This window comes from Dromiciops gliroides, chromosome 2, assembly GCF_019393635.1.
Source record: "Dromiciops gliroides isolate mDroGli1 chromosome 2, mDroGli1.pri, whole genome shotgun sequence".
Classification (NCBI taxonomy): domain Eukaryota; kingdom Metazoa; phylum Chordata; class Mammalia; order Microbiotheria; family Microbiotheriidae; genus Dromiciops; species Dromiciops gliroides.
Window position 1 is genome coordinate 307,939,674 of NC_057862.1, and position 19,457 is coordinate 307,959,130.

Genomic DNA, 19,457 nt, shown 5'->3' on the forward strand with positions numbered 1-19,457 from the left:
ACTCCTAAGAATGTTGTAATTATTAAGGTAGTTAAAAGGAGTTTAAATAGAAGGCATGGGTATGAGTCATATTGAAATGATCTCCAAAAAAAAAGAGGATGACAAAGAGGGATGCACTGGAGAAGGGAAGGTTGAAGTAGAATGTAAGGTGTGTAAATAAGAGCTTTTACAATGGGTGAGGAAAATTGTGGAGGGTGGCAGGCAATGCTTGAACCTCACTCTCACTGGAATTGGTTCAAAGAGGGAAGAGTATATACACTTGGTTATGTATAGAAATGAAACAACTGTGAATATGAATGGAATTAGCTCATTCATAAAATGGAAGCAAATAGCAGAATGGATTAGAAACCAGAATCCGAAAATGTTTACAGAGACACACTTAAAACAGAAAGACCCAGAGTTAAGGGGCTGGAGCAGAATCCATTATGCCTTCAGCTAAAGTAAAAAAGACAGGGGAAAGCAATCGTGATCTCAGACAAAGCAAAACCAAAACAGACCTATTTTTTAAAAACCCTTTTGCAAATAGCCGATCACATTTAATTTTATTTTTAATAACAATAAACATTTTTATTTAAAGTTTTGAGGTCCAAATTCTATCCCTCCTTCCCTTTCTCTCCTCCCATCTCCATGAGTCAGATATAGGTTATACATGTGCATACATTACCATATTAGTCATTTTGCCTAAGAAAACTTGAATAAAAGAAAAAAATGAAAGTGAAAAATAGCCTGTTTCAGTCTGTGTTCAGTCAATATCAGTTCTTTCTTTGGCAGTAGAGAATATGCCTTGTATCATTAGTCCTTTGGGATTGAAAACAGACCTAATTAAAAGGGAAACTACATTATGCTAAAAGATACCATAGACAATGAAGTAATATCAACATTTTTTTGTTTTTGTTTGTTTGTTTAGTGAGGCAGTTGGGGTTAAGTGACTTGCCCAGGGTCACACAGCTAGTAAGTGTTAGTGTCTGAGACCGGATTTGAACTCAGATACTCCTAACTGCAGGGCCGGTGCTCTATCCACTGCTCCATCTAGCTGCCCATATCAACATTTTTTATGGCAAGTTTGTCTGATGAAGGCTTCATTTCTCAAATATGTATCAAGTATAAAAACTGAGTCAAATGTCTAAAAATAAAAGTCATTCCCCAATTGGTTTTGTTTTTAAATTTTTTTGTGTGGGGCAGTGGGGGTTAAGTGACTTGCCCAGGGTCACACAGCCAGAAGGTGTCAAGTGTCTGAGGCCGGATTCGAACTCAGGTACTCCTGACTCCAGGACCAGTGCTCTATCCACTGCTCCATCTAGCTGCGCCACCCCCCCCCCCCTTCCCCCATTGGTAAATGGTCAAGACAAGGTGTAAACCACGCAGTTTTCAGAAGAAGAAATCAGTTATTTTAGTCATATAAAAATGCTTTAAATACCTACTGGTTAGAGAAACTCTAACTCTGAGGTACCATCTCACACCTATCAGAAATAACAAATACTGGAGGGGATGAGGGAAAAACAGGTACACTAATGAACTACTGGTGGAGTAGTGAACTGGTCAAAACATTCTGGAGAACCATCAGGAGCTATGACCAAAAGGCTATAAAACTGTGCCTACCCTTTGACCCAGCAATACCACTACTAGGTCTGTATCCCAAAGACGGCATAAAAAAGGGGAAAGGAGGGGCAGCTAGGTGGTGCAGTGGATAGAGCACTGGCCCTGGAGTCAGCAGTACCTGAGTTCAAATCCGGCCTCAGACACTAAACACTTACTAGCTGTGTGACCCTGGGCAAGTCACTTAACCCCAATTGCCTCACTGAAAAAAAGGGGGTGTGGAGAAAGGACCTATTTGTATAAAAATACTTATAGCAGATTTTTTTTTTGTGTGGTGGCAAAAAATTAGAAATTGAAAAGATGCTCATCAATTAGGGAATGACTGAACAAGTTGTGACTTATAATTGTGATGGAATGCTATTTTGCTCTAAGAAATAACAAGGAGGAGGGGGTTTCAGAAAAACATGGCAAAACCTATTTGAACTGATGCAAAGTAAAGTGAGATGAACCTAGGAGATTACTGTGCACAGTAACATCAATCTTGTAACAATGATTGACTGGGAAAGACTTGGCTACTCTGATCAAGACAATTCCAAAGGACTCATAATGAAAAAAATGCTACCCACCTCAAGAGAACTGATGAACTCTGAGTGCAAATTGAAATATAATTGTCTCTATTTTTCTTACTTTAAAAAATATGGCTCATATAGAAATATGTTTTGCATGATTTCACATGTATAGTTGATATACTATTGCTTGCCTTCTCATTGAGTTGGAGGAGAGGATGGAAACAATTTGGAACTCAAAATTAAAAAGAAAAAGTTAAAAATAATAAATTAAAATGTTAAAAAATATATGCACTAAGAAATGTGCTAATTTTTAAAAGTACTGGGGGCAGCTAGGTGGCTCAGTGGATAGAGCACTGGCCCTGGATTCAGGAGGACCTGAGTTCAAATCAGGTCTGAGACACTTGACACTTACTAGCTGTGTGACCCTGGGCAAGTCACTTAACCTGAATTGCTTCACACCCCCCCCCAAAAAAAGAGTACTGAAGTTTTATCTTACATTATGCAAATTAGAAAGCATGACAAAAAATAGCAACAGCCAGTGTGGAAGGGTCCACTCATGCATTGTTGATGGAGCTGTCAAGTCCAATCCCCACTTCAATAGCAATTTGTAGTTATGCAAGAAAAATAATTTGATTGTCCATACTCTGACCCAGAAATCCACTATTGAGCACATTACCTCTAGAAAGTAAAATACAGAAACGAAGTTTTGATATATACCAAAATATTCATAGCAGCAGCCTTTGTGATAGCAAAGCAGTGGAAACAAAGTCATTTCCCCTCAGTTGGAGAATGATTGAAAAACTGATGGCATAAGGATGTAAGGGCAGGATGAGTAGGCAGTAAGAAATGACAAATAGGAAGAATTCAGGGAAACATAGTTAAGATTTGTATGAAGTGCTACAGAATCAAGACAAACACGATACACAATAACCACAGCTATGTAAATGAACAGTCACTAAAAGCAAGTTGAACTCTGAGTAATGAAACATGGAAAAGAGAGTGTGAAACCTTCCTCTCTATCAGTCTAGGTTCAGTCTAGAATCCTGTTAAAATGATTAATGTAAAAATAAAAGACATATAAAGTAATATAAAAAATTTTTTTTTGTGGGGCAATAAGGGTTAAGTAACTTGCCCAAGGTCACACAGCTAGTAAGTGTCAAGTGTCTGAGGTCGGATTTGAACTCAGGACCTCCTGAATCCAGGGCCAGTGCTTTATCCACTGTGCCACTTAGCTGCCCAATATAAATTTTTTAAAAATGTAAATGTGCCCTCGAAGTTTTTTTTTAACTCTTTTGTTGGCAGAACTTCGTCCCTGAGGTGCTACTATCTTAACTGCCTTCTCAGCCATGCTTCACTTCACTTCCTATTTCACCTTCATCTTCTCAACCTCAATGGTCTTCACATTCCTACCCTTTCCTCTCTTCCAGTTCTGGAACCATGATCTAATAAATTCTATCATTGTTCTGGAAGAGGTCTGTCTGGAAGAGAGTCTACTCCCCTATGGTCTCACCATCCCAATAACTTTGAGACCAAAATGTCAAGCCCTGGGCCACCATTGCCCTATATTTTGTTCTCCCCCTATTAGGACATAAACTTCTTTAAGCAGGGGGTTGGCTTTGGTTTTGTGTTTGTGTCACAAGCACATGGTAAACATTTCAATGCTCTTTTCATCCATTTGTTAACACCCAACTCAATGCATTTTTTTTTAAAGTTGATTGGGGGGGGGGGGCAAGGCAATGAGGGTTAAGTGACTTGCCCAGGATCACACAGCTAGTAAGTTTCAAGTGTCTGAGGTCGGATTTGAACTCAGGTCCTCCTGAATCCAGGGTCGGTGCTTTATCCACTGTGCCACCTAGCTGCCCCACAATTCACTGCATTTTGAATGATGAGCTCCCATTGTTGCTTACTATGACCACATGATCTCAAGACAACAGGGACTTTTAATTATACATTTAGCACTATGAAAAGATGGCAGCCAATGTTAGACTATTCCCCGCCCCTCAATGTTGTATCTGACCTGAAAGTACACAAATTTAAAATATCCACACATTTCCTTTCAGTGAAAATCATTCTCCCTAATACATCCCCCTACTTCCTCTCCCAGGCTGTTACAGGCAAGTAAGTCACTTAGATGAGATTTCAGCATTCCCTTAAATACAGATGTTTGGATCTTGAGGTTATTCTAGTGGAGCTTCAGAATGTATACATGCATCCCTACCTTTCTCAGACCTTGGTGCTTAGAGATGGGATGTCTCTGTTTTCTGGAGTGTCCTCTGGAGTGGGAGGCTGTTCTCGTGGCTTTGTGGAAAAGCCCTTGAAGACGGGACAGATGGGGATGTACTTCAAGAAGGCCATCTTTTGGATTGTGTTCATGCCAATAGGAAAGTCATAACTCTTCAGGCTTGCAGAGGTCTCACTGTTGGCATGGGCTCCAGCTTTCCATTGTACCAGTCCCCTTTCCTCCGGGCTCCCTGGAAAAGGACAATATCCCATCTTTTACTTGGGTACCACACTGTGTATTAGATTAGCCAGGACATATCTACTCCTACGTTTTAGGTAAGAGTAGCCCTGCCAGGGGTGAACCAAGGATACCCATGATCACCTCTGTTATTCAATATTGTACTAGAAATGCTAGCTATAGCAATAAGATAAGAAAAAAGAAATAGAAGGAATTGGAATAGGCAATGAGGAAATAAAACTATCACTCTTTGCAGATGATATGATGGTATTCTTAGAGAAAATACCTAGAAAATCAACTAAAACACTAGTGGAAATAATTAACAACTGGATACAAAATAAACCTATGCAAATCATCAACATTTCTATATATAAACTATAAACTCCAGCAGCAAAAGACAGAAAGAGAATTCCATTAAAATAACTGTAGACAATAGAAAATATGTAGGACTCTACCTGTCAAGACAAACCAGGAACTATATGAATACAATTATAAAACACTTTTCATGTGAAAAAGTCAGATCTAAAAAACTGGAAAATATTAATTGCTCATGGGTAGCCTGAGCCAATAGAATAAAATGACAATTCTACCTAAATTCATCTATTCAGTGCCATACCAAATTACCAACAAATCATTTTTTAGGCTAAAAAATAAAAATAAAACTCATCTGGAAAAACAAAAGGTCAAGGATATTAAGGGAATCAATGAAAAAATGTGAGGGAAGATGGTCTAGCCATGTCAGATCTTAAACTAATATAAAGCAGTAATTATCAAAATAATTTGGTACTAAGAAACAGAGAAGCTTAGGGACACAATACATTATACTAAATGACCATAGTAATATAGTATATGATAAACCAAAAGATCCAAGCTTTTGGAACAAAAAACTCATTATTTGAAAAAATAGTATGGCAGAAACAAACTATAAGACAGCATCTCACATTGTCTACCAAGATAAGGTCAAAATGAATATGTGATTTACACATAAAGGGTAATACTAAAAACAAATTAGGAGATCATGGAATAGTTTATCTGTCAGATCTATGGGTAAAGGAAGAATTTAGGACCAAACAATATATAAAGACCATTACAAAGTATAAAATAGATCATTTTGATTATATGAAATTGAAGAGTTTTTGCACTTACAAAATCCATGCAACTGAAATTAAAAAGAAAGCAGAAAACCAGGGGGGAAATTTTGCAACAAGTGTCTCTGATAAAGGCCTAGTTTCTCAAATATATAGAGAACTGAGTCAGATTTATAAGAATATAAGTCATTCCCTAATTGATAAATGGTCAAAAGGTATAAGCAGGGGGGCAGCTAGGTGGCCCAGGAGATAAAGCATTAGCACTGGATTCAGGAGGACCTGAGTTCAAATTTGGCCTCAGACACTTAACATGTACTAGCTGTGTGACTTTGGGCAAGTCACTTAACCCTCATCATCCCAAAAAACAAAACAAAACAAAGAAAAAAGAATTTTGAAAACTCCAAAAGAATAGCCCTGCCAGAAGCAATTTCCTCAGCAAGAAAGTAGTAGATTTGAAATAGACACTTTCTAATTGTTTAACCTGATTCATCTGAGTAACAAGGAACAGAAAAAAGTTAATAAATCTTTTAAAAAGAATGTTTTTATTTTATTTTTCTCAGTTACATGTAAAAACAGTTTTTAACGTTCATTTTGGGGGGGGGGGCAGGGCAGTGGGGTTAAGTGACTTGGCCAGGGTCACACAGTAAGTGTCAAGTTTCTGAGGCCATATTTGAACTCAGGTCCTCCTGAATCCAAGGGCTGGTGCTCTATCCACTGTGCCACCTAGCCGCCCCCTTAACATTCATTTTGGTTTTGTTTGTTTGTTTGTTTTGTTTTGGTTTTTTCGGGGCAATGGGGGTTAAGTGACTTGCCCAGGGTCATACAGCTAGTAAGTGTCAAGTGTCTGAGGCCGAATTTGAACTCAGGAACTCCTGAATCCAGGGCCGGTGCTTTATCCACTGCGCCACCTAGCTGCCCCTTTAACATTCATTTTAAAAAATAATTTTTGAGTTTTAAATTCCCTCCCTCCCTTCCCTTTCCTCTCCTTAAGAAGGCAAGCACTTGTTATAGATTATATATATAAATATATATATAGTCATGCAAAATATCAATGTTGATGATGTTGAAACATTCTTTATCATCATCACCCACAAATGTTCATTTAGCATCTACTTCATAACAATGTACTGGGGGATATCTGGAAAGATAAATTATACAGAATCCCTAGCTTTCAAGAAGTTTGAAGTCTAGATGAAAAGAATTATATATCTAAAAAGATGAATAAAAATACACAGTAGAATTTGCCAAGTAATAGAAAGTAACTTTCATTGAAGGTCAGAGGAAGGAAAGACATTTCATAAAGGAGGTAAATCCTTTTTTTGTGGGGGAGGCAATCTGGGTTAAGTGATTTGCCCAGGGTCATACAGCTAGTAAATGTCTAAGGCAAGATTTGAACTCAGGTCCTCCTGATTCCAGGGCTAGTGCTCTATCCACTGTACACCCAGCTGCTCCAAGGATGTGAATCTTTTTAAAAAATTTATAAACATTTTTATTTACATTTTTGAGTTCCACATTCTATCTCTTCTTCGCTCCCTTCCTTCCCCCACCCCTGAGGTAGTAAGCAATCAGATAAAGGTTATACATGTGCAATTATGTAAAACATTACCATATTAGTCATTTTGTATAAGAAAACTTGGATAAAAGAAAAAATGAAAGTGAAAAATGCATGTTTCAGTCTGTGTTCAAGCAATATAGGTTCTTTCTTTGGAGGTTGATAGTATGCCTCATCATTAGTCCTTTGGGATTGTCTTAGATCATTGTATTGCTGAGAATAGTTGTCATTCACAGTTCTTTATCAAACAATATTGCTGTCACGGTATACAATATTCTCCTGGTTCTTCTCACTTCACTATACATCAGTTCATACAAGTCTTTCCAGGACTTTCTGAAATTATCCTACTTGTCATTTCTTATAGCACAATAATATTCCATCACAATGACATGCCACAGTTTGTTTAGCCATTCCCCAGCTGATGGGCATTCCTTTGATTTCTAATTCTTTGCTACCACAAAAAGAGCTGCTATAAATATTTTTGTACAAATAAGTCTTTTTCTCTTTTTTTTGGATGTCTTTGGGATATAAACCTAGCAGAGTTACTGCTGGATCAAAGGGTATACAGTTTTATAGCCCTTTGAGAATAGTTCCAGAATGTTTGGATCAGTTCACAACTCTACCAACAGTGGATTAGTGCCCCAGTTTTCCCATATCCTCTCCAAAATCCAATATTTTCCTTTTTGGTTGTATTTGCCACTCTGAAGGGGGAAGCTAGGTGGTGCAGTGGATAAAGCACCAGTCCTAGATTCAGGAGGACCTGAGTTCAAATCTGGCCTCAGGACACTTGACACTTACTAGCTATGTGATCCTGGCAAGTCACTTAACCCTCATTGCCCTGGGGGGGAAATAATTATATTTGTCACTTTGATAGGTGTGAGGTTATGTCTCAGTTTTTAAATTTGCATTTCACTGATCAATAGTGATTTAGAGCATTTTTTTCATATGACTATAGACAGCTTTGATTTCTTTGTCTGAAAACTGCCTGTTCATATCCTTTAAGGATGTGGCTTTTGAAAGAAGAGTGGGATGGGTACCAAGAGAGGAGGAACAGCAGACTAGGTAGGAGGAAGCTGCCTCTACTATGGTGAATTTGTGAGGATTCAGATTCCTCTGCAATCTGTGTCTTCCCTGCCCAAGCTGTCCACCATATTCCTGCATCCAGTCTCTTACTTCTGCCATCCCTGCACGTAATATCCTCCCTGTTCCTCTCTACCTCAACATCTCACATATCCTTCAAAGCCTGCTTCTTGTATGAAGTCTTTCCTGACAACTTCAGCCCATCCTCACTGATGCCTTTCCTTTCACTCAATTCCTTTGGCACTTACTATGTAATAATAATTTTATATTGCACCTTAGACAATACAGAGTACTAGGGCTTTCTTCCTCCACCCTCCCTAAGGTTAACTTGTAACTGCTTGTATAAACCCATATATGTGCTCATTGTCTCCCATGTTAGAACACAAGCTTTTGTCTTCGAACCTCTAGCAGCCAGCACAGTGCCTGGCTCACAATAGGCATTGAATAAACATTACTTGCTGATCGATTGCTTTCCTTGCCTTGTGAAATAGATAGAAAATTTAGGTATTATTATCCCCATGCTACAGATAAAGAGACTGAGCAAAGAGCGGGGAAATGAGTCTTGCTTGTAGTCATATAGTTCATAAGTGTCAGAACTGGGATTCAAATTCAGGGGACCAAGTGTTTTTTCACTATATACCTTGGGGTCGGCCATTCTCTGTCTTCTACTGTTTCAAGTATATCTTGACTTTGGCACCGGACTGTAAAATCCTTTAAAACAGGGATTATCTTTTCCTTTCTATCACACACAGCACCCAGCACAAGGCCAAAACACAACGCATGCTGAATCGAGATTTGTTGACTTGATTGCATCAGTATGAAACAACTGGCCTATAGATAGGCAGATACAAATTCAAAAGGGAATGGTAGAATTCAGGGCGAGGAATTTCAGTGTGAGGTAAGTGTCGACTGATGTGAAGGAACAGGGGCACCTGAAGGCACATTTTATTGGATGACATGACAATTATTGGCCATTCTGTTTGAATAGCTGACTAAAGATTCTGATGCAGATTGGGTATTTCACCCTGCTCCCTTTTTCTCATCTTCCTTGGTGTCTCATAAATCCTGCTGCAGCCAAGACTCAGCTACTGCTTACTTCCTGCTCTACCCCAGGGACATTATACAGACAGAGGCTGTTGCGCTCTCTCTCTCTCTCTCTCTCTCTCTCTCTCTCTCTCTCTCTCTCTCTCTCTCTCTCGTTCTCCTCTCTCCTCATTCTCTCTACCCCTCCCTCCCTCCTCTCCCTCCCTCCAATTTTGTCTCCTCTGGTCTCTATGGCTGATTGGGTACCATGGCAACAAGCCTGCCGGAGCAACAGATAATTATACAGAACAGGTTCATCCCACCAGATCCTTCCATATCTGGCAGTATTGAAAGGAGCCTGCTGTGAATCCTGCCATTCACTGATGATAATCACACAATCAGTGGCAAGCCCAGCAGCAGTGGCAGCCTGAGTAAGGACCCGAGCAGCGTTACAGAGAAATCCAACAAAATCATTTGATCTGAACCTGTAGTATCTAGCCTACATTCCCACAAATCTTCCAAAGAAGCCATGCAGACTCTGGGCCTAATTGGAGGCTTCTGTTGGTTGTCAATAAGGGTGGACTCCCGGGTTGTATTTTTCCCTTCCCTTTACCACACCCTGTCTGCTCCTGGCAGTTCTTTGGAGCACTCAACAGCATGAATGTGGTTCTGTCATTCAAGGTTCAGCTGAAGGACTATTTCCTCCAGGAAGCCTTCCCTGACCACTCCAGCCTCCCCCCAAGAGGCAGTGTGATACAGTGGAAAGATCAGGGCACTAAAATTTATAGGACCTGACTTTGAATTCCAGTTTCTTCAATTATAAAGTGTGTTGGGGGATGGGGGAGGATTGGACTAGATCTTTCTAGATCTGTGCTCTCCTATAGAGGAGATTAGATGGCACAATGTCCGGGTGCTGGATGTGGACTCAGGAAGACCTAGTTTTAAATTCTGCCTCAGATACATACTAGCTACATGGACCTAGGCAAGTCATTTAACCTCTGTTTTTAACTTCAGTTTTCTCATCTGTAAAGTAGAAATAATATGAGAGCATCCACATCAAAGAGTTGTGGTTAAAGCACTTTGCAAACCTTAAAGTGCTATATATAAGCTATTATTATGATATATAATTTAATATCTAATTATTATTTTTTATTATTGTTATATCATTTATGTATACTTTGGATTACCTTTTTTTTTTTTTTTGGTGAGGCAATTGGGGTTAAGTGACTTGCCCAGGGTCACACAGCTAGTAAGTATCAAGTGTCTGAGGGCTGTTGCTTTATCCACTGCACCATCTAGCTGCCCCATGTATAGTTTGAAAGCATCTAAGTATTTTATTCTATCTCATCTCTTAGTTTCCTATTGTTCCACATGTGAATTTTATCTCCTTAACCATGCTTTAAGCTTTCCCAAAACTAGGGCCATCACGCTTTCTCTTCTTAGGTGTCTCTCCAACTACCCTCCAAGAAACTGGGCATGAATATGCTTCTTTTGTGTGTGTGTGTGTGTGTGTGGCAATTGGAGTTGTGACTTGCCCAGGGTCACACAGCTAGTAAGTGTTAAGTGTCTGAGGCGGAATTTGAACTCAGGTCCTCCTGACTCCAGGGCCGGTGCTGTATCCACTGCGCCACCTAGCTGCCCCATGAATATGCTTTTAATAACTGTTTGTAGAATCATGGAAGAGGCTTTCAAGAACCATCTCATTCAGTCTCTTCTCTTACAGAGGAAGGTATAGAAAGGTGTTGCATGAGAAACCTTGGGAATACACTCTAAAAATAAGAGAATCCAACTCCAAGATTCCAGGACTTCTATCCTTCCCTCCTCCATCCCCCTCCTTCATTATCCCTTGGGGGCCAATGGGTGAGTCATACCTGGGACAGTGTTATCCAAGATAAAGGCCAGACAGCCACCTACAAACATCTCCGTAGTTAGCAGCACAGTCAAGATCTGGTCCACTTCAGGAATACCTACAGAAGGGGACACAGAATTTAAATTCTGTGCACTTTGATATACTGGGACTCTTAAGGTCAGCTTAGCCAGCCCACCCTCCAAGGCTGTGATTACCCCTAACCCAGCTGTCCAGGGAAGGACTCTTCTTTTTCCCTTTTAAAAAGTTCCAAGTGGATATCAAGCACTGACTCTGGATTCAGGAGCTGAGTTCAAATCCGGCCTCAGACACTTGACACTTACTAGCTGTGTGACCCTGAGCAAGTCACTTAACCCTCATTGCCCCACAAAAAAAGAAAGTTCCAGCCTCCCAACAATTGCCAACTACACCCTATCCTTTTGTTGTTATTCAGTTGTTTCAGTTGTGTCCAACTCTCTGTGATCCCATTTGGGGTTTTCTTGGCAAGGATACTAGAGTAGTTTGCCATTTCCTTCTTTTACTCATTTTGCAGATGAGGAAACTGAGGCAAAGTTAAGTGACTTGCCCAGGGTCACACAGCTAGTAAGTATCTGAGGCCATATTTGAACTCAGAAAGATGAGGCCCAGCACTCTATCCACTTGGACACCTAGCTGCCCACCCTTCCATTAGTAAGACAATATACTCAAGCAGTACTTGGGTTTCATAGAATCCTAGTATTTAGAGGAAGAAAGGACAGTAGTGATTACCTACACCTTTGATTTACAAATGAGGAAATCAAGGCCCAGAGAAGGTGACTACTTTGCCCAAAGTCACATAAGAAAGCACACTGTCTGCAGCTGAATCCAGGTCCTGTGATCCAAAGTCCACCACTTTTTCTACCACAACACCCAGTACTCCCTTTCTCCTCTCTTTGCACCTTGGGAGGGTCAGGGAGTGGAGGAACGGAGAGGAATAACTATCTGGTCCAAGATTTTCATAGCCTGAGAGTTCAATACTTTGTTAGGCCCTGTTTCCCTGACCTCACCTCATTCCTCATCCCTAGGTACACCTGACAGACATATAAAGAAATAGATGGTGAACAGACTAAGACAGACAGAGACGGGGGAGGAGGTAAGGAGTTGAAAATGAGGCACCTGTGTTGATGGCACTGGGGTTGGAATCCAGGTAGTTAGGCAGTGTCAGGCCAAAGAACATGGAAAATCCCAGGACAAAGAGGTTTCGGGAAGAATTCATATCAATAAACTGAAGATTGGACAGGCCCACTGCTGTGATCATCCCTGAGAAGAAACAACTATTCAGTCAAAGAGACACAAATCTGGGTGGAGATAGGGAAGGAGTGCCTCAGAGCCCAGAAGTTTCCTTCCAGGGATAGGAGTGCTCACCCCCTTTCTGCCTGCTCTCCTATACTCTTCCCTCTGAATCCCAATTTCCCCCCTCCAATTACTTAGTCACAACTCAAAAAAGACACTCTTTAAGAAGTCTCCAGTTGACTGTGACCATTCTTAGACTAAACCAGTAATTATCGACTTGTTGGGCCACCCCCTCCCCACCCCTTCACCTTCTCATGAACTTGGAGAATTATTATATTTGGCATATCCTGGTCTCTTCTTTTAGACTGGGAGTTCCCTAAGGGCAGGGACTCGACCTATTCTCTCTCACTACTCAAAGGGCAACAGACAGGGTCCTGCCTTTTCTTATCCTAGACTCTAACCTTACCCCTGCCACTCCCTTCCCCAAATTCTAACCATTTACATGTTCTAAATTAGGAGGTGCTACTTTTTGTGTGTGGAGGCAATCAGGGTTAAGTGATTTGCCCAGCGTTACACAGATAGTAAGTGTTTTAAGTTCATATTTGAACTCAGGTCCTCCTGACTCCTGGGCCGGTGCTATATCCACAGTGCCACCTTGGGGCCTCAAGAGGTACTGCTTTCAAGTTAAAGAGAAAGCATTAGGAGATAGAGAGGGGTGGGCATCAGTGAGGAAGGAAAGAACAGATATAAAATAATCTCTACTTTAGGACTCACCAAAAAGAGTGCAGAACATGCCACCCAGGATAGGGTCAGGGAGGGAAGCAAAGAGAGCTGTGAACTTGCCAATGGTTCCCAGAATCAGCATGATACCTGCCCCATACTGGACCACCCTTCGGCTCCCCACCTATGGAAGAGAGGATCGGGTGGAATCAGCCACAAACTGAGAGAGCCAGGACCGAGCAACGCCTGGAAGGGGATGGTTTTGGGGACAAGAGCCCGAAACTGGGTTGGGAGAGAGAAGTAAAATGGGAAATGAAAGAACACAGAAGAACCGGTCTTGGCTCTTGGTACCTTGGTGATGCCCAGGACACCGATGTTGGGGCTAGAGGAAGTGGAGCCATTACCAGTCCCTAGCAGCCCAGCAATGATGCAGCAGATGCCCTCAGTAAAGATTCCCCTAGAAAATGTACCAAGGGAGAAATGAGCAATATAATAATTTCTTAATTCATGCAGTATTTTATTTATTCTTTTGCTTGCACTATAGTCCTCTCCCAATGTTTCCTCATGGCGGGGAGGTGACCTTGGCCTATGCTGCTGAAACCCAAGACATGGCAGGATCCTACCGAGCTCTGGGTACAGGTCTGGTGTTAGTCTGTCTGCCCGTCCTCCTGTCCTCTGAAGACCAGCCTAGCTAAGTAATTCTGGAGAGGCTTGACACCAGACTGACCACAAGGATGGGGATCTTTTTGGCAATAGTAAATGAAGATTCTCTGCTAAGGCCATTCTGGGACCGGGTGCCCTTCTGATCTATACCAGTGGATCCCGCATTGTTCCAAGCAAAGATCCTTCAAGTATTTGTACTTTTTTTGTGAGGGGGGTGTATGAGGCAATTTGGGGTTAAGTGACTTTCCCAGGGTCATACAGCTAGTAAGTGTCAAGTGTCTCAGGTCGGATTTGAACTTAGGTCCTCCTGATTCCAGGGCCAGTGCTCTATCCACTGTGCCACCTAGCTGCCCCAATATTTGTACTTTTTAAAGTGCTTTTTATGTCAATCCTACGGGATTCATCCTGCAACACTATGAGGAAGGGCATGGCAAGACAGGTATTTCCCCTTTGATAGATAAGGAAACAGACTCTGAAAGGCGAAGTTAATCAAATGAGGTTTCTGGTGAGTGAGGGGCCAAACTGGAACCAGAACTCAGGCCTCCGAGGCCAGGTCATTTTCTGCTACCATACTGTCATGAGCCCCATTCCATACCAATCAAAGCTTAACTCTTTGAGGTGGGGGAGGAGGGCAGAGCCTGACCGAGAGTAGATTGGTCACCTACTTGGCACACATGATGAAATCATACCTGTTGATGGCATGAACAGGGGGTGGAGGGGCCCCAGCCAGTCGGGCACAAGCATAGTAATCGCCAATAGACTCGATGATGCCTGCCAATGTGGCACTGAACATGCCCAAAACAGCAGCTGCAGTCACAGTGGGGAGGCCCCATTGACCTGTGAGGGACCAGTTGTGGGGGATGGACACATGAAGAAAAACTCAACAACTGCCCCTGTCCCAAGGGACACCCATCTTGGAAATCCCAAGGTTATCCCAGCATCAGAAAGGATGGATTTGGCTGAAAAATGTGCATTTTCTAAACCCTTCTGTAGCCCTCACCCTGCCCCAAGATGCTCCCTTCTCCCCATGCCTTAGAACCCTTTCTACTCTGCTCTTAGCCAACATTCAAGGGCTTCCTAGGCCCCCCAGATATGGGATCAGAGAGAATATTCCAACACTTTCACAGCCACCAACTGGTTTCTTAGGCCTTGAGCCTGATTTCTTTTTTTCCAAGGCCCCGCCTGGCTTCTGACATGGAGGAAGGACCCAAAACCAGGTCTGCTGGCTCGGTCCTGCTACACGGTTTACTCACAGGGGTAGGGTAGGCGGAGCCAGGGTGAAATGGACATGATCTCCCCTCGGGCATCTGTCCGAGCCCGGAAGCCGTAGGTATCCGGGTCAACGGGAAACACGTTAGTCAGTGTCAGGATGTAGCAGAGGAGCCAAACAGTCATGATGGCTAGGACGATCTTTCGGAGGAGAGGACAAGAGGGCCACAGGAGTGAGCAGACCCCGGAGGAAGGGGCAAGGGGAGGCCTTGCCCCTCAGCTCCCGAGTCTAGAGTCTCTCCTTCCACCTTCCTGAGGCGGAGGCCTGAGCACTTCAGCCCTTGAAGGAATTCCCTCTGAGCCTCCAAACTTCCTGGAAAGGACTCTCCCAACCCCAGGGAGGGATTCTCCTCACCCTTCTTTCGGCCAGTCCCAGGCCCCCTTCTAGCCCAGGGCCCCATGCCACCCCTTGCCCAGCTCTGGCATCCTCACAGGAAACATTTTGAAGATCTGGATCCGGAAGAGAGTGAAGCCTTTGCCCCATTTGTAGCCAGGCAGGCGGAAGGTGACATTTCGGAGATATTGGGAGAAGAGGATGATCAGAAGAATGCAGCTGGAGGCAGAGGGCCACGTAGACCATAGGATTATAGACTGCTAAAGTACCTTAGAGATCAACCAGTCCAGCTTCCTCATTTTCCAAATGAGGAAATGGAGACACAGAGAGATGACTTGTCTAAGGTAACACAAGTGGTAAGTGGCACCAGTGGGATTCGAACGCAGTACCTCCCACTCCGAATCCAATGGCCCAGGATGGAGAGAGGCTGGGGGAGGAGGGAGGGGCAGTTCTGAGGTAGGGGCAGAGAAGTGCATCATGGTTCAGTGAAAAGAACCCCACAGTGGAAGTCAAGAGAGGCTCTGACGCTGCCTCTTCTGGTAACTAGCCTTGTCCCCTTAGTCACATGACTTCTCCAATGGGCCTCTGTTTACCTATGAAGTGATGGGGTGGGACTACATAACTCCTAAGACTCTTCCTGGCTTGAACATTATATGAGTCTCTGAGTCTACTCTGAGAAGAGAGAGTGGTAGAGGTTTCTTGGTTTTTTTGCGGGGTGTGGGGCAAGAGGAAGTGACTGAGGCTCAGGGAGATAGGGAGGAGAAAGACTTGGGAGGGGGGATGTTAGAAAGGAAAGAAGGCATTGGGGTCCAGGACACTCACAAGGTTGATATGCCCCAGTGTGATCCAGCCCGATCTCCAGCAGCTTGGAAGACGGAGAGACCAATGAGGGAGACAGTGGGGGTGACTGTGAGGGGCCCGATGTAGCTGAGCAAGGCTCCTGGCAGCCCCAGAAGCCCAATCATCACCTCTATTGTGCTGGACACCATGATTGCCCCCTGGATCTGTGGGCAGGATTGGGTTGTGGCAGAAAATTGTTGGATCAACTCAAGGGGAAGAGTTGGAAGTTTTCTTCTGCTCCTCCTTGCCTTCCCTGGCCAGACCTTGCTGAGATATTAGCTGTCCCTCCCCTCACCCCCACCTCTGCTTTTCCTACTTCTGATTCCTAAGAAATTTCCCTGAAACTGGGCTTCATTTTCATTGTTCTAATCAGTTCCCCTTTGTGCCTTGAGTGTGACACACATTTACCCCTCACCCTATGACACTCACCTCTCTCATTCGTGGGTACCAAATATGTGATGTGTTCAGGGGTAAACTCCAGTTACCATAGATCTCCTCTGAGGAACAGAAACAGAGAAAGGGAAACAGAGGGAGAGGAAATTCTGACAAAGGCTTGACTCGTGTCCCCTCTGCTAGAATGGAGCGGCTTGCAAGCAGTCGCCCTTGCCCCTCTCCTTCCCCTCTCCCTCCCCAGCCCCTCTCACTCCTCGGTGGTCCCCACCTTCTGGGGGACATTTCCATTTGTCCAAGGACAGGATAGCTTTGGCTGGGACCAAGAAGGCAAAGGCACTTGCTTGAAACAGGGGTAGCCTGTGAGGGAGAAACAGATAGAAAGAGACCAGAGACACAGGCAGACAGAGACAGATGCAAGCAGAGAGAGAGGAGGGGAAGGTGGAGGAGACAGACAGACAGAGACAGAGACACAGGTAGACAGAGACACAGATGTGAGCAGAGAGAGAGGAAGGGAAGGTGGAGGAGACAGACAGACAGACAGACAGAGAGACAAAGACAGACAGAGATAGAAACAGAGAGACACAGGGAGGAAGAGAGAGAAACATTCAGGTAAAAGAGAGATTGAGAGTCAGAAGGGGAGAGACAAATAGAGCAGAAGAGAGAGACTGAGTATATGTCAATATGGGACCTTCCTGGTGTCTGGGCCCTCAGCATGAGGAGGGACTGGGGACAGACATATATATAATGGGAAGAATTTGCCAACTAGAAGGGCAGCTTAATGGATGTCCAAAGGAGGCCATAGCATCTTCTTCCTAGAATCTCTCAGAACAGAGAACCCTGGGTAGAATACTCAGTTGGAAAGTAAACTCCTTGGGAGCTTGTACTTGTATTCCCAGTGCCTACCACAGGGTCTGGCACACAGTAGACACCTAATAAATGTGTGTTGATCGATCGATTGACCCTCACCCCTACACCCTCTTCCCCCTGATTAGTATCCCTTGTCCTACTTGGGCCAATCCTTGGAGTGAGCGTGTGTGGGGGTGGGGGGGGACTGGAAGCTGGGGGAGACTCTCACCGGATGCCCAGAGTAGTCTGGATGAGGGTGGTGATGCCCACACAGGTGAAGATGGTGCCAATCAGCTGACTGACCATGTACTGATCCCTGCCCACACACAGAGCATCAGCAAGGAGAAAGGGAACAGCAATGGTGCCACTGAAACAGGTCAGGTAGTGCTGGGGGGAGAGTAGAGACCATGAAGCCAGCCCATCCACTCCACTCCCCAACCTCCTCAGAGCAAGCCTCAGGGCAGCCATGGTGTAGGGGCAAAAAGCACCACTGTATATGGACTCAGAGCACCTCAGGTCTGAATCCCAACTCTGCTACTTATTCCCTGTGTGACCTTGGGCAAGTCACTTAACCTCGGTGGGTCTCAGTTTCCTCATCTGTAAAATGAGAGAATTGAACTATATTCAAGGGTCCTTCTAGCTCTAAATTCTATGGCCCTTGTTTTTGCAAACCAGGGAGGGTCTGGATACCATTCTGCCCATAGTACAGATGAAGAAACAGTACAACAGAGGATTTATAAGATTTATAGGAGGTAATCTTCACCTGAGGTGGCAGAGAGCAGAATAGTTACTGGATCAAAATACCCATACTAACAGAGACTATTCTCAGGCTCTTTATTTACCATTATTGCCTGTAGATATGGGCAGAGATTGAGGACCCCAAGTGCTCACCTATGTATCGGTACTCCCCACACTTACATACAAAACATTCATTTAGTGGAGTAGTAAGTGTTCCTGCAGAGTACTAATACACCTTCTGCCCCTGTAACCTCTCCTTGAGAACCAATAACCCCATCTTTAATTTTCTACTTCCTGAGGTCTCTTTTAGCTCAAAAACGATGATCCTGTGACCTTTAGTAGTGCCTTACACACAGTAGGTGCTTAATAAATTTCCTTCAAATCATATTACACCCTTGGAATTGGTAGCGGAGACAAGAGAGCTAGAGGGGTTACCTGGAATCCCAGGAGAGTGCACAGGTACCAGGGGGGCACATCCTCGATTGTGTAGAGCATGTCTATCTTGGGGTCCTCTGGGGGTGCCCTGGAGTGGGTGGGGCCCTCAGTCTCCTGTTGGCAAGTGGGGGTGGGGAGTGAGATTTCCACTAGGGCTGGGTGGGGTTGGATTGGGGACGTAGGGTGAGCCAGGCAAAGTCTATCACTTCCTCCCTCCCAAAGCCCAGTGGTCTCTCTCATCCATGAACTTGTGCTCCCAACCAGCTTTCCAACTCAATCTTCACCACCACACCCTGGTCCCTCTTTCTCTGGGATGTTCCCTCCCATCATTCCTGGAATTTTGCCAGTAATCTTGTCCTTTGTCGACCTGTGATCAGTCTCCTATCAGTTTCTTGCTGATGCATCAGATTGTCCTGCTCTCTGGAGACGGTTAGCTCCTTACCACAGCCAAATCCCCCCATGCCCCAAGCAGCCAGGCCTAGTAGGGCCACTAGACTATCTCCCAGCCCTCCACTAGGGATCCAAATTGGGAAGCAAGTTTGCAGGTCTCTCACCTTGCTCCCTCTCCCAGATCCTCTCTGTGGGTGTGGGAATAGTACTGATAGGGTCTTGGGGGTGGGATGAGGGGGGGTGAGGGGTAACATATCTCCATTCCACCAAAGAGGGGATTTCAGCTTCTAAACTAGGGGCAAGACAGAGGAAGGGAGGAGCTTGGCATGGAGGAGTTGGAACAAGAGACAGTATCACAGGGTCAGAGATTTAGAGTTCAAAAGGTCCTTTGAGGTCATCAAATCC

The 19,457-nt window shown here is 43.8% G+C and overlaps 1 protein-coding gene across 3 annotated transcripts in view; it reads right to left on the reverse strand.

Annotated features, from left to right (window-relative positions):
* The window catches only part of SLC23A1 (solute carrier family 23 member 1), a 36,423-nt gene that overhangs the window by 14,175 nt on the left and 2,791 nt on the right, over positions 1-19,457 (reverse strand). For all 3 annotated transcript variants that reach the window (XM_043983669.1, XM_043983668.1, XM_043983670.1), the window contains exons 2-14: positions 18,663-18,776; positions 17,719-17,876; positions 16,912-17,000; positions 16,680-16,747; positions 16,233-16,414; positions 15,509-15,629; positions 15,061-15,217; positions 14,497-14,644; positions 13,496-13,601; positions 13,199-13,328; positions 12,308-12,451; positions 11,178-11,273; positions 4,324-4,576 (exon numbers count right to left, since the gene is read on the reverse strand). In XM_043983669.1, the coding sequence (XP_043839604.1) occupies positions 4,329-4,576; positions 11,178-11,273; positions 12,308-12,451; positions 13,199-13,328; positions 13,496-13,601; positions 14,497-14,644; positions 15,061-15,217; positions 15,509-15,629; positions 16,233-16,414; positions 16,680-16,747; positions 16,912-17,000; positions 17,719-17,876; positions 18,663-18,776 (1,761 nt within the window). In that variant the 3' untranslated portion in view covers positions 4,324-4,328. The remainder of the gene's footprint in view (positions 1-4,323; positions 4,577-11,177; positions 11,274-12,307; positions 12,452-13,198; positions 13,329-13,495; positions 13,602-14,496; positions 14,645-15,060; positions 15,218-15,508; positions 15,630-16,232; positions 16,415-16,679; positions 16,748-16,911; positions 17,001-17,718; positions 17,877-18,662; positions 18,777-19,457) is intronic.